The sequence below is a fragment of the Phascolarctos cinereus genome, unplaced genomic scaffold (genome assembly GCF_003287225.1).
Source record: "Phascolarctos cinereus isolate Bilbo 61053 unplaced genomic scaffold, phaCin_HiC Scaffold_5;HRSCAF=322, whole genome shotgun sequence".
NCBI lineage: Eukaryota > Metazoa > Chordata > Mammalia > Diprotodontia > Phascolarctidae > Phascolarctos > Phascolarctos cinereus.
Window position 1 is genome coordinate 374,575,838 of NW_027555958.1, and position 14,317 is coordinate 374,590,154.

Sequence of the window (14,317 nt, forward strand, 5' to 3'; positions counted from 1 at the left end):
TTCTTCTTTACAACATGATTAATGTGGAAATATAATATAAATATATATGTACAGCCTATATCAGATTGTATGCTATCTTGGGGACAGGTAAGGAGAGGGAGGGGGAGAAAATTTAGAACTCAAAATTTTATGGAAGTGAATGTTGAAAAGTAAAACTAAATTAATTAATTAAATTTTTAAAAAAGTGCGCTAAGAATCACAGTTTTCAGCCTGGCTATAAACATCACCCTACCAGTTTGTACTCTTAATATGAGATCCTGGTCCAGTTAGCAGCAAGAAGACACATTACATACCAGTCTTGAGAAATGAAACCAGAAAACAAAAAAGAAGTCTCAGTTAAATGAAAAGCTGGCTCACAAATTTTCATTGACAAGGCTTTAAATAAGTAAACTAATGGAATTGATTTTATTATGTAGCCAAAGGAAAAAAAAACCAAACAAACAATTTGATGGGAAATGTGTCATCTTATATTACACCATATTGCAAAAAGAGTATCATTAAATTAATTATAGCTTATTTTTGCCAAAAATCTTTCAGTGAGGATGATGTAGAGAAATTGTACAAAGAACTTGATAAGACCTTTCAAATTTAATCAGTATTTACTTTGATGCTTGGTGACCTCAGTGAAAAGCTACATGCAGGGAAAGACAATGAAAAATGTTTCTCTGATGTTGTTTGGTGTTAGCCATGTCTTGTGTTGGATTCCATTTGAAGAACATTATCATGATATAATTGTGAACCTTTAAGTCTTTGGCTACATCATTTTTTTAGAAATAAATGTGCAATACATGATCACCAAGCCACCCATGGGTTGTTCTTTGCTGTTCTTTGGAAACAGAATAAAACTAACTTGTCAGTTTCCTTTATTTGCTTTTCCAAGAGAACCCTGTGAACCATCTTTGGTTGTGATATTTTGACTAATATGTTATAATAAATCATTTTGTGCTTATCCACTGATGTATAATATCTCTTTTTCACCTTCATTTAAATTTCCTATATTAGCCATACTGCACAGTCATTGATGTTATTTCATTATATTTCTTTTTTCATCTGACCTAGTTTATCTGTTTTTGGTTTTCCCATTTGCTATTCAAATCCACTTAAAGTTTTGAGGTTGAGCAAGCTTGGTTTCTTTTTACTTTTTCTTTTCTTTCCTATACTATTATTGTTCTAGCTTAAGGTTATCTAAACCAATGCTGTTTTTGTAGTAACATCCATTATATATTTATAACCAAAATCTACACTGTTGAGTGATCGTTTGGGTGATCATCAGTTCTTTGTCTTCTCAGTTACAGCCTCATCATCCATATCATGTCCCCAAACTATCAATGTTCCCCCTGATTCTACCCTTGACCCTTTTCTTTACACCTTCTACACTCTTGGTAACCTGGTTTGCTCCCTTGGGTTTATGAACATCACACACACACTCACTCACTCACTACAAATTGGATATCCCAGACACATCTCAAATTCAGCATATCCAAAACTAGACTCATTACCATTCATCTTCTCCCACTCATCCCCTCCTCATACCTCTTCCAAATTTCCTTATTTCTGTTGAAAGTACCAGGGCCATACTCAAAGCCTATCCATCTTGTCAGTACCCTCTAGAGTTCGTCTTCTGCTGGCATAGTCTTTTTTTTCCCCCTTTACCTCCACTTCCTCACTCTATTTATTTTTAAATATTTTTTTTATTTTAAACTTAAATGCAAAATAAGAAAAGAAAAAAAAACATTGTGCTGTGCAAAGCAGAACATAAGAGAGGATTCAAAATATAAAGCAATAATTTCCATTTCAAGAAGGCCTGTAAAATAAATGCTACCCATTGTGTTCAGAGATATCCATCTTTCCTTTGCTTCCTTGTAGGTTTTCTTTTGTCTCTGCTGTGCATTTTTTACTTTGTTCTTTTTCCCCCTTCCTCTCCTTTCTCTCAAGAAGGCTACAATTAAGCTCCGATACACACACACACACACACACACACACACACATACATGTATATACACATATACATATATATACACGTATACATACATATGCACATACATACACTCACATACATAGATACCTATATTCATATACACATATACATTCATCTGTATCTATGTAAGACCATACTATATACTTGTTTATCCCTTGTTTCTCTGAAGGTAGATAACATCTTCCTTCCTAAGTCCAAGTCTCTCCATATTTTTCTATATCCACCAACTCGTCATTTCCTACACCACAGCAATATTCCAACCTTATACTGTGTAGTTATTTTAAATAGTCTAAAACAATATTGATGAATGTGGCTGACATATAGTGTAGTTTCTCTATTTTTCTCTTTTGATTAAATCTATTTTAGCTTTAATTTTGTCTGAGATCATGATTACTGCCCCTACTTTTTTTTTCCTAATAAATTCTGCTCCTGGTTTTGTTTTATGTTTATGTGTACCTCTTATTTCCTATCCTTTCTGACTCCTCTGCTTTACTTCTAACTGCTACCTTGCCTTCCTGTTGCTTAACCTACCTGCCTTCCAAGGATCCCTCTGTTATCCTCCCCGCCCCACCTTTTCCCCTTGACTTCTTGTTTCTATCTGAATTTAGAAGACTTTTATAGCCTTCCAAATATATACATTGTTCCCTCTTTATCCTATTTAGAAGACTTTTATATCCTCCTAGATACATACACACACATGTGTATTTATGTATACACATATGTGTATCTATCCACTGTTTCCTTTTTAACCTATTCCCAATGAGAATAGGGTTCCAGAACTACCAGCCCTCTTCCCCCATCTAATTCCTCTGTGTCAGTTCTTCTTGCATCTCATTTGTATAAGATAATTACTCTTTTTACCTTTTCCTAGATGGTATTACTTTTTAGAATCATATCATATGCAACTCTACGCCAATCTTTCTTTTGAACTACCCAATTACTAATTGTAATCTTAGACTTACAGTTTACATTTCCTCATATAAAAAGTAAACAGTCTGTCCTTACAGAGTCCCTTGTAATTAGTCTTTGATGTTTACCTTGTATTTCTCTTGGATCTTGTATGTCAGATTTTCTATTAAATTCAGGTATTTTTGCAATAAAATCCTGAAAGTCTGGCAGTTCATTAAATGTCCATTTTTTTTTTCCATTCAGGATTATGCTTAAATTTGCTGGGTATGATATTTTCAACCACAGCCCAGCTCTTCAGTATGTAGTGTTCCAAGACCTGCAGGGTTTTAGTGTCACCACTGCTATGTCTTGTGGGATTCTAATTGTTTTTCTGCCATATTTTAATTTTTTTCCCTTGTTTCTCATATTTTCTCCTTGGGCTGGGAGTTTTGGAATTTACCTATGCTCTTCCTGTAGGTTTTGCTTGTAGGATCACTTTCAGGTGGTGATCAGTGGATTTTTTCTATTTCTACTTTCTTCTTGTTCTAAAACTTCAGGACAATTTTCTTTAATTATTTCTTGTATTGTATCAAGATTCTTTTTCTGATCATAGCTTTCAGGTAGTCCAATTATTCTTATATTTTCTTTTTTTGACCTGGTCTCCAAATCAGTTGTTTTTCTTATGAGATGTTTCACATTGTCTTCTATTTTTTCATTCTTTATATTTTGTTTTATTACTTCTTGGTCTCTTATAACTCTGCTGGTTTCCCCTTGCCCAATTCTAATTTTCAAGGAGACGTTTTCTTCCTTAAGATTCTGGATCTCCTTTTCTAGTTGGTTGAATTTCTTTTCATAATCTTCTTGCTTTTCTTAGATTTTTTTTTAAAATTTTTCCTCAATCTCATTTCATTTTTAAAGTCTTTTTTAAGTTCTTCTTTGAATTCTTTTTGGGCAGGTGACCATTTGACATTACTTTTTGGGGTAGGAGAGGCCCTTTTTTTGCTTCAGTCTCCTCCTCTGAAGATGAACCCCTGTCTTCCCTATTCCCATAGTAACTTTCTATGGTTGGGATTCTTTCTCCTTTGCCTGCTCATTTTTTTTTAATTTGTGGCAGCTTATTTTTTGTAATCACTTCTAGTTCGGGGGCATGGGGGATGATGCCTCTGGCCTCAGATTCTCCTTCTGTTCTCCCCTCTAGCCTGAAACCAAAACCAAGAACTCTGCCCTCCTGTAATGCCCGCAGCCCACAGGGTTCCCCCGCCACTGTTTCTGCACTCACTAGTCCTTTGCTGCTTCTTTCTCACCAAGGGCTGCATTTTAGCAGCACAGCTGAGCCTGGTGTCTCTTTTCAGCTGAGGTTCCCTCAGTGTTCTCTGGCTCAGATGCCCTCCCCACACTGTCCAGGAGGTGAAAATTCCTGTGGCTGGGGCACAGGCTACCTTCCAACCCAACTAGCCCGGGGCTTACAGCTTACTGTTTCAGCAGAACTGGCTGGAGGTGTTTATACTTTACAGGAACCAAATCTCAGGTCTTCTCCAGCTATCCCAGAAGGACCACTGTTCTGCCCCACCTCTTTCTTATTTTTACCACTCTACATTCACCCTGAGGTACTATTTTGTCTTGTTTGTGGGGAAAATCTGGAGAGCTTGGAATTTTCTGACCTACTCCTCCATCTACCCAAAATCCTCTCCTCTACATCATGGCATAGTCTTAGAGAACCTAGGGACAGCTCCACGCTACAGTGAATCACTAGAGTAGGACTGAAGAATATGTAAAGCTCTTGAACCTAGATATTTAAAGGAATATATATAAATATATATGTATATGTACGCACATACACACACATACACACCCTATAAGTTTAGAAAAGTGTTTTTTTTTTAATGAGAATTTGAGGGTTATTTTCAGACAACTTTTTTCTATAGAAACCCATCCCTAATTTTATAAGAAAGCTAACATAGCTTAATTTAGAGAAATCCATTCTACAACTTTTTAAGGAAATAACTATTTTTGAAAATTAAGTAGATTCGTTAGATACAAATAAATTTTAAAGCATCTAATGTTACAAGATAGTAAAAAAATAAAGTAGAAGGGAGAGAGAGAAGGAAGAAAAGAAGGAAGGGCCAACTTGTGCAAAATTATCACCTGCACTGTTACATTCATTTTATGGCCTTTTGGAATAGGTTAAATTGTGGTGATAGTATGATAAAATCTTTTCCTTTGAAAAACTGAATTTGGTCTTAGAAGCTCTTTAGGCCTTCCTACATTGTATCTTTTGGATGATCGTAACTGTCAGGTTCTTTCCAAGTGAGTTTTTACAAGCTACTGGGAAAATAAGTTTAATAAAATTGACCGGGCAAGCACTTTTAAGATTTTCTGAGTGTGGCTTTTAGTTGACTTTAAAATTTTTAAAGTAGGCATGTAGCCAAATCTTTAAAATAGTTTAGTAACTTTAGTCTCCTTTCAAAACTAAAATTTTTGATGAATAATTTCTCTTTATTTTTCTTCTTCTATTTAGCAATTATTATACTAATGAAAATTGTAAAGAAGTAGCTATCCATTTAGAGACACAAGAAGCTTGTAATAGTGATGCTTACAGCTTTGCAACTTAAACAGTAAGCTAACAGGTATTTAATCAGTTTTGAATATTTTTATCAATCTATGCTCTGAACTAGGTATATTGATGGTTACCACTTGAAATATTCTCACTGTATGAATTAAACATGCCTAAAAAATCTAAATGTAATGGTAATTTATTTCTAATTTTCAAAATTTATAGCTTTTAATAACTATTTACTTCATATGCCTGAATATCATCTTGCTTGTTCAGTATTTTGCACAGAGCCAGCTATATAGTTGTTAATATATATATACATATATATAGTTAATAATATTCATATTTGTGTAGTATTTTATGGCTTACAAAATGCTTTCCTCATAGCTCTTGAGTAGATGATGCAAGTATTACCCTTATTTCACTGATGAAGGAAGGTAAAATATTAGGAAATACCTTGCTTTAAAATAATGCAACTTGCCAGACCAAGATATTAGTGAGGATTTTATATATACATACACATACATATATATATATATATGTCATTCTCTTTACAAAATACTTTTCATTGTATGAAGAAAGATTACTACAAGTTTTATTATATGCAGAACTTATATGGCATATGAAATACCTAACCAGCATGTGATTCATATGCCACTTTTATATGGATTTGCTGCATAAATAAAGGTATATCCATAATTTGGGCATAGAGACAATTGAGCATCTTAGTAAAAAAGGAGTGAGCTTGGGGGACGTTGTGATGCCAAAATTTCAGACTTTCCCATATAAAGAGAGAGGGTTTTTTTTTAAAAGGGCAAGTAACTTAGAGTGTAAACATCATAGTCATCATGTTTAAATGTTAGTATGCCACTAATTACTTATGAATAGAGTGCCACAGTTGTCTGCATTCAAAGTTTGTACAGTATAATTACTATTTATTTTACCACCTAAAAAAGAAACCTGTTATTTCAGTTGCTATTAAAAGCTGTGAAACTGGAGAGTGATTTGGGAATGCAGCTTTAACCTCGATTTGAAAGAAAACACCCTGCTTATGGAAGGTGTGCCCACAGGACATCAGACAGAGTCTTGGAATTGATTTTACAGAGATGCAAATTTTGTTAGAACTTGAATTCTCAGGTGGGACAAAGCAAAGCTGCCTTGTGATGGTGGAAACTGAATTCCATTGCTGTTTTCTTCCCACTAAGTTTAAGAAGGATCTTCGTACCTGGCACCTTGCCACGATGGAGCTACAAACACTTGTAAACTTATGAAGCTTACACATTTATCATATCAACCCTTATTAGAAGTTTCTTTTTTGTTGTTGTTTAAGTTGGACTAGCTAAATTCTGACTATCTTCTTTCAACCGAGCCATTCTCTTTCTTTTTGTTATCAGCATACTGATTGTTATTTGCACACTGAACTTGAGACATGATTTTAATTATTTAAAGAAAGATGGTGAAAATTTTTTTTTCTTGACTTTGCTCACTTTGGCAGTTTTTCTTTACAAAAAATTAAAAGCTGTTTAAAATAGTTTCTTTTCCAGTTTTAAAGATAGCATATTGGATTTTTTTTTCCCTCAGGTTAAAGTTAGTTCAGTATCTATCTTGAGTTTCCCTATGACCCTGTGATTCATGAAAGTGATGTCATGAAATAATCTAATAAAATTATTAAGTGAGATAACTTGACTGCCAGTGGGAGGAATTTGGGAGGGAAAATGTTGAAGCTTTTGATGCTGCTTTATTTGTATTTCAAAAGTTGTAGTTTCTTATTTTTAAAAGGTGTTAAACCTATGAACTAACAAATAAAAATTATTTCTATAGAAAACTTGGCAAGCTTATATGAATTGTGTTGTACATGAAAATTTCCATTTATTTCAAATTCTTACTGTATCAGCCAAGAAGTAAAACTGCATGTGGCAGGTATTTTTACTGGGAAATGTTCCTGTCAATTACATGTGATAGTAATGGGTCTAGGGATTCTTTTAGAAGGTGAAATTTACCACCATACGTCTTTTCCTGGCCTATATAATGAATTTGTTGATTAAAAGATAATTGTGAAATATTTAACAAAATAAAGATACAATAAAACATCAATAATTTCTTTAAAAAGAAAGAAAAAGTTAGTAAAATTAGAGGCACCACCAGAAGGCTTAGAAAATCATCCTTCCAGAAGTCAATCTGACCCACTGGATCAGCCCTCCCATTATGCCAATGGGCTCTTACTCAGAAGAGCAGAAGCTGAGCATGTCTGTGGGTAAGCAACCCAAAGACACCTGCATTCCTGTTTTGCCTAGCCATTTTGCTATTAATAACACTGGTTTATATAAATTATTCCTCTAGAACGGCTCCAGAGACCCAGAATTAAGTTCAGAGATTATTTTATTCATTTTTGTATTCCCACAATGCCTTGCATTTAGTAAATAATTACTTGGTGAATGAATGAATGAATGAGTCATTTATGCAATCCTGTCATTTCTATATGATCATGTTCCTTATAAGTGTGACTCACCATTAGAGTTCAAAGTCTTGCGCTTTTAAACTTCTGCCTGATAACCCTGAACTCCATCCATACCACAGCATAAGAGTGTAGACTTATTTGAGGTCCTTTGCAACCCTATTCACAGTTGGACCATCGGCAAGGTTGTTACCTATGTCGGTCAGACCTAGAGCTGGCCTGGCCATGTTGGCCTTTCATTATGTTGCCTAGTCACTGCTGCCAGACGAGAAGGGGACAGAGAACAGTGGCTGATTGTTCAGGGGTCTGAAGAAAAATGAGAGCTCCAGGACCTAGGAGGCATTTGACAATTGGTTATGTTGCTAAGGCTGTTTCCAGGAACCTGAGATGCTATCCTGAGTCAACCTGGAAAAATGAATATTTACACAGATGCTCTCCATCTCTTTATTACACAGGTTCCAAAAGTAGGTGATACCACGGGGAGCAGGAGGGGAAGAAAAGGTGTAGGTTCTTGTATTATCCAGGGGGGTGACAGTAGCCTTGGGTGCAATTGGGGGGTGTTGAATAAAAATAAGGGGTGGTCGAAGCATAAGGAAAGAAAAGAAAAATTTGAAAATATGTTCATACATGTTTAATCTGTTATGTAACAGAGTTTAAAGTCATACTGATTACATTATTTTCCAGATAAACACACAAAATGCAAGTTATCACCGATCAACGGTCAAGGTCAAGTCCATCAAGATGTCTTAATGAGCAAGTATTGGCAGACCACCATATTGTGCATTGTCGGGAAGTCCAGCATGCATCGGCAGGAATATGTGCGTGTAATGACTTGTTTACAAATATGATACTATATGGTTACATGACTCAATATTGCATCATCAGAATTTTAATACAGGAAAAACCCCACAAATTTACAATAATTAATCATGAAATTTACGATGTCATTTGAAAAAATATTTTATATATTTTTGAAATGATGCAAATTTCAAAAACACTTAAAGGGTTAAAGAAAGTAGATTTCCAGAGGGGTGCTGAGTAATTTTTTAAGAGGGCAGTAGGCCAAATAAGTTGGGGAACTCCTGCTTTTAAAAGAAAAAAAAAATCTCAGCATAGTCCTACTGATTCCTTCTGACCACAACTTGATCTCCCAATACTTCCTACACAAACTTCCCACTGATCTACGAATATGCAACCCTAACACATTATCTATTTCTTTTACTTGTTTTCATACATTTCCTTCAAGATGATAGTAAGCATCAAGTCTAAGGAGTCTCCAAGGCTTTCCTGATACCTTTCTTGAGAAGACATCCTACCTTTCTATCATTCATGCTAGGTTGACAGGTTCAGGGTTTAAGTGGTCCACAAGCTTAACTGAAGTGACAATGTGACATGGCAATCAAAAAACTCCTGCAAGCCAAACCCACATAAATCATCAGCATTTCTATATATTACCAACAAAGCCTAACAGCAAGAGATAGAAAGAGAAATCCCATTTAAACTTACCGTAGACATTATAAAATATTTACAAGTCTACCTCCCAAAACAAACCCAGGAACTCTATGAACACAATTACAAAACACTTTTCACACAAATAAAATCAGATCTAAATAATTGGAAAAACATCAGTTGCCCATGGGTAGGCTGAGCTAATGTAATAAAAATGACAATCCTACCTAAGCTAATTTGCTTATTCAGTGCCATACCAATCAAACTACCAAAACATTATTTTATAGAATTGGAAAAAATAATAACAAGATTCATTTGGAAAAACAAAAGGCCCAGAATATCAAAGGAACTAATGAAAAGAAATGCAGGGGAAGGTGGCCTAGCAATTCCAGATCTTAAATTGTATTATAAAGCAGCAGTCATCAAAACTGCTTGGTACTGGCTAAGAAATAGGGAGGTGGATCAGTGGAATAGGTTAAATATGCAAGACACAGTAGTCAATGACTATAGTAATCTACTATTTAATAAACCCAAAGACCCCAGCTTCTAGGATAAGAACCCACTCTTTGAAAAAAACTGCTGGGAAAACTGGAAAAGATATGGCAGAAACTAGGCATAGACCCAAATCTCACACCATATACCAAAATACAGTCAAAATGGGTTCATGACTTAGATATAAAGGCTGATACCATAAGTAAACTGGGAGAACAAGGAATAGTTTACCTATCAGATCTATGGAGAACAGAAGAATTCATGACCAAACAGGAGATAGAGAACATTATGAAAAGCAAAATGGATAATTTGGATTACATTAAATTGAAAAGTTTTTGCACAAACAAAGCCAATGCAACTAAGATTAGAAGGAAGGTAGAAAATTAGGAAAGAATTTTTACAACCAGTCTTTCTGATAAAGGCCTCATTTTTAAAATATATAGAGAATTAAGACAAATTTATAAGAACACAAGCCATTCCCCAATTGATAAATGGTCAAAGGATATGAACAGGCAGTTCTCAGATGAAGAAATTAAAGCCATCTATAGTCATATGAAAAAATGCTCTAAATCGTTATTGATTAGACAAATGCAAATCAAAAGAAGTCTGAGGTACGACATCACTCCTATCAGATTGGCCAACATGACAAAACAGGAAAATGATAAATGTTGGAGAAAATGCGGGAAAACTGGAACGCTAATACATGGTTGGTGGAGTTGTGAAATGATCCAACCATTTTGGAGAACAATGTGGAACTATGCCCAAAGGGCTACAAAGATGTGCATACCCTTTGATCCAGCAATAGCGCTTCTGGGGGCTATATCCGAAAGAGATCAAACAAATGGGAAAAGGACCCACATGTACAAAAATATTCATAGCAGCTCTTTTTGTGGTGGCAAAGAATTGGAAATTGAGAGGATACCCATCAATTGGGGAATGGCTGAGCAAGTTGTGGTATATGAATGTAATGGAATACTATTGCGCTATAAGAAATGATGAAGAGGCTGACTTCAGAAAAACCTGGGAAGACTTATATGGTCTGATGCTGAGTGAAGTGAGCAGAACCAAGAGGACTTTGTACACAATAACAGCCACGTTATGCAATGACTAAGATTGTTAAACTGAACCCTTCTCAGCATTACGAGGATCTAAGACATCTCCAGAGGCCTCGGGATGGAAAATGCTGTCCACATCCAAAGAAAGAACTATGGAAGTCGAATCACTCTCACTTATTTTTACCTTCTGTTGAGTTTTGTTTCATCTTTCTGATGGTTCCTCCTATTGGTTTTAATTTTTACTTACAACTTCACTAATGTGAAAATATGTTTAATGGGCATGTAAATGTAAAGCTTATGTCAGATTGTGCCCTGTCTTGGGGGGGGGTGGAGAAAAAGGGAGAAAAAATTTTCAACTCAAAAGCATATGGGAAAAAAAAATTAAAAATAAATTAAAAATAAAAAATAAATTGTATATTAAAAAAAAAAACTCCTGCAAGGTAAGGCTAGGTTAAAAACACAATGTCTACAAATGGAAAAGCAATAGTAGCCCTGCTAAAACTCTGTCTCATTTTGAGTATTGTATTTACGTCTAGCCATGACATTTTTGGAGACATTGACAAGTTAGAGTGTATGACTATGACCACCATGATGAGTCTATGCCATATGAAGACCAAGTGAAGGACAGGGAATATTGTGCCTGGAGAAAAGACTTTTAGTGGAAAGAAAGGACAAATACGTGACTATATTTGAAATGCAGTGACAGGAACTTGTCCAGCTGAGCCCTAGAGGGCAGAACTGGGAACAACTGGTGTCGCTTGGAGAGGAGAAGATTTCAGCTCAACACAGGGGCATCAGAGCTGTGCCAAAGAAGAACGGGCCCCTTGAGGACAGTGACTGTCTTTTTTCTTTTGTATCCCTGACTCTTAGCACAGTGCCTGGCACACAGTAGGCACTTCATAAGTGTTTATTCAGTGGCTGACCTCAAGAGATAGTGGTTTCTCCCCACAGGAAATTTTCAAGTGGAAGTTGGATGGCCATTTCTTAAGTGTATAAAAGCAGTTTGGGGGGTTTGGGGGAGTTTAGGGTGGATTAAGTAACCTTTGAGATTATTTTGGAATCTGAGAATCTGATTCTTTGACATAGCTGCCTTAGTGGCCTACAGTAGGGAGTTAGCAATAACCATTTCTCATCTCTTCTTCCTCTCATCAGTACCCTTCACTTCATGACATCTGTAGATCCACATCATTCATTCTGGCCATGAGATACTTTGCCCAACTCCCATCAAGACCCACTTGACATTTAAAAAAATCTCTGAGGGAGAGTGGTTTGGAAATTCTCTTACCATGTGGAGTTGTAGAGCTATTAAAGAAATGAGGCTCTTGCCCAGGCTTTTAAGGCAAGTAAGTAGTGACGTTATTGATACCCTAGACACTCAGACAAAATGGTTATCATTAGGACAATGATTCTCTAGAACCACATAGCTCTGGATTTCATTCTAGCTAGTAAGTGTTCTTATCAGAAAACAGTGATGGACCAACATTCTTGGCACATCTGACAACATCCACTTGGCTGATTATATTAGAAAACAGGTGACAAAACACCATGAGGTTAATTAATGGGATTCAGAATCTCTGGTGAGCCCTTGGTTTTGCTGTTATACATATACTCATGATTATTCTACTCCCTGGAATTTGTATAATAAGAAGAACTATATGATGGTATTCAACACATTCTGACATAAATATAAAAAGATTTTAGCCAAGGAGAAAGAAGTGTAGCATACGCACACAGATTGCTTAACTGAAAGAGAGGAATGAGAAGGAGAGAAATGTGTGACCAGGCTGGGAAAGTTGGCTGCAGCTAGACTGCCAGGAACTAGAGATACCAAACAAAAGAGTATTTGATCTTAGAAGAAAGAGGAAGCCATGACAGTTTGACTCAGCAAAACAGTGACATATCTAAATAGAAGTATATGCATGTCCATATAAATGTGTGTGTGCAGGTACATGTAACTATATATTTGCATATATTCATGCGTATATGTATAGACGTATATATATATTACATATAAGTATATATGTGTATGCATATACATGTATGTATATTTTGCCCATACATGTATATACACATGTAAGGATATATAACATATACATATATATAGTCAGTTCTGCTATAACTTTTGCCTTGAAAATTCAAATTTGTTCCAGCATGATTGACATATTAGGGAATGATTTGACCATAATGCAAATTTTGTTTTTCTCTATGTAGTTTCCTCCACAAGATACAGCAATAGAACTCAGAAAAGTGCACCACTTCACAGTAAATCAAAGTGTCAACCTGTCTGATGCTGACTTCCACAGCAAACTTCAGGTCTTTTCCAAGGTAAAAGGAAATATTTATTAACTATCTTCTGGTGCTGCAGGAACAGTAGAATAGGAGAGATGCTTCACTCCTCCCCCACCTTCTACCATGACCTCTGAGATGCTGCCCACTGAGGTCAGGCCACCTTCTCACACATCGTGTCTCACCTTCATCAACTCATACCTTGCATGATCCCCCAGCATCTGGACAGCAGCCAAAGGCCGTTGGACACTGCCACCATTTATTAGAGTATTTATGTGTTTTTTCATGGGCAACTAGGTGATTCAGTGGATAGAGCACTGGTCTTGGAGTCAGGAAGACTCATCTTCATGACTTTAAATCCAGCTCACCCACTTACTAGTTGTGTGACCCTGGGCAAGTCACTTGACCCTGTTTGTTTCAGTTTACTCATCTATAAGGAGGAAATGGCAAACTACTCTAGTATCTCTGCCAAGAAAACCCCAAATGAGGTCACAAAGAGTCAGACATAACTGAAAAAACTGACTGAAATAGGGGTAGCTAGGTGGTACAGTGGATAGAGCTCTGGCCTTAGAGTCCAGAGGACCTGAGTTCAAATCCGGCCTCAGACACTTGATGCTTACTAGCTGTGTGACCCTGGGCAAGTCACTTAATCCCAATTGCCACAACAACATCAAAAAACTGAAATATATTTCTTAACTATGTAACATGTATAGAACTGAATTGGTATTTTTATTAAGTTCCTATTTTCTCTATGTATCACTGATGCAGTTTTTGAGTGTCATTAACCTAACTCCATTTTCTGCATAAGTTCTGTGGTTTTTATTGCATGGTTTTGCATGAGTGATTTTTATTAACATATATGTTACATTATCGCAGAACTGACTGTATATGTATTTATGTGTAAGGATATGTATGTATATGTAAATAGCTATGCAATATGTGGGTGGAACTGGCTTGTTGAGTTTGTGATTGTGTGAGTGGGTGCGTATATATACACATACATACATATTATACACACACACACATACACACACACACGCATGCACATATGTTATTAGCATCCCAGGGAATCAAAAAAATTACTTCCTGCATTTTACCATTCATCTCCATCTGATGCCTCTTCCCTTGCTTCTCTCAGTGACAGGTTTAAGGGTGACAGC

The 14,317-nt window shown here is 35.9% G+C and overlaps 1 protein-coding gene across 1 annotated transcript in view; it reads left to right on the forward strand.

The window, feature by feature from the left end:
• The window catches only part of LOC110203606 (complement receptor type 2-like), a 126,953-nt gene extending 121,447 nt beyond the window's left edge, over positions 1 to 5,506 (forward strand). Inside the window, exon 9 of the mRNA XM_078156344.1 lies at positions 5,385 to 5,506. Within this exon, the coding sequence (XP_078012470.1) occupies positions 5,385 to 5,419 (35 nt within the window). The 3' untranslated portion in view covers positions 5,420 to 5,506. The remainder of the gene's footprint in view (positions 1 to 5,384) is intronic.
• Positions 5,507 to 14,317: the final 8,811 nt, after the last annotated feature.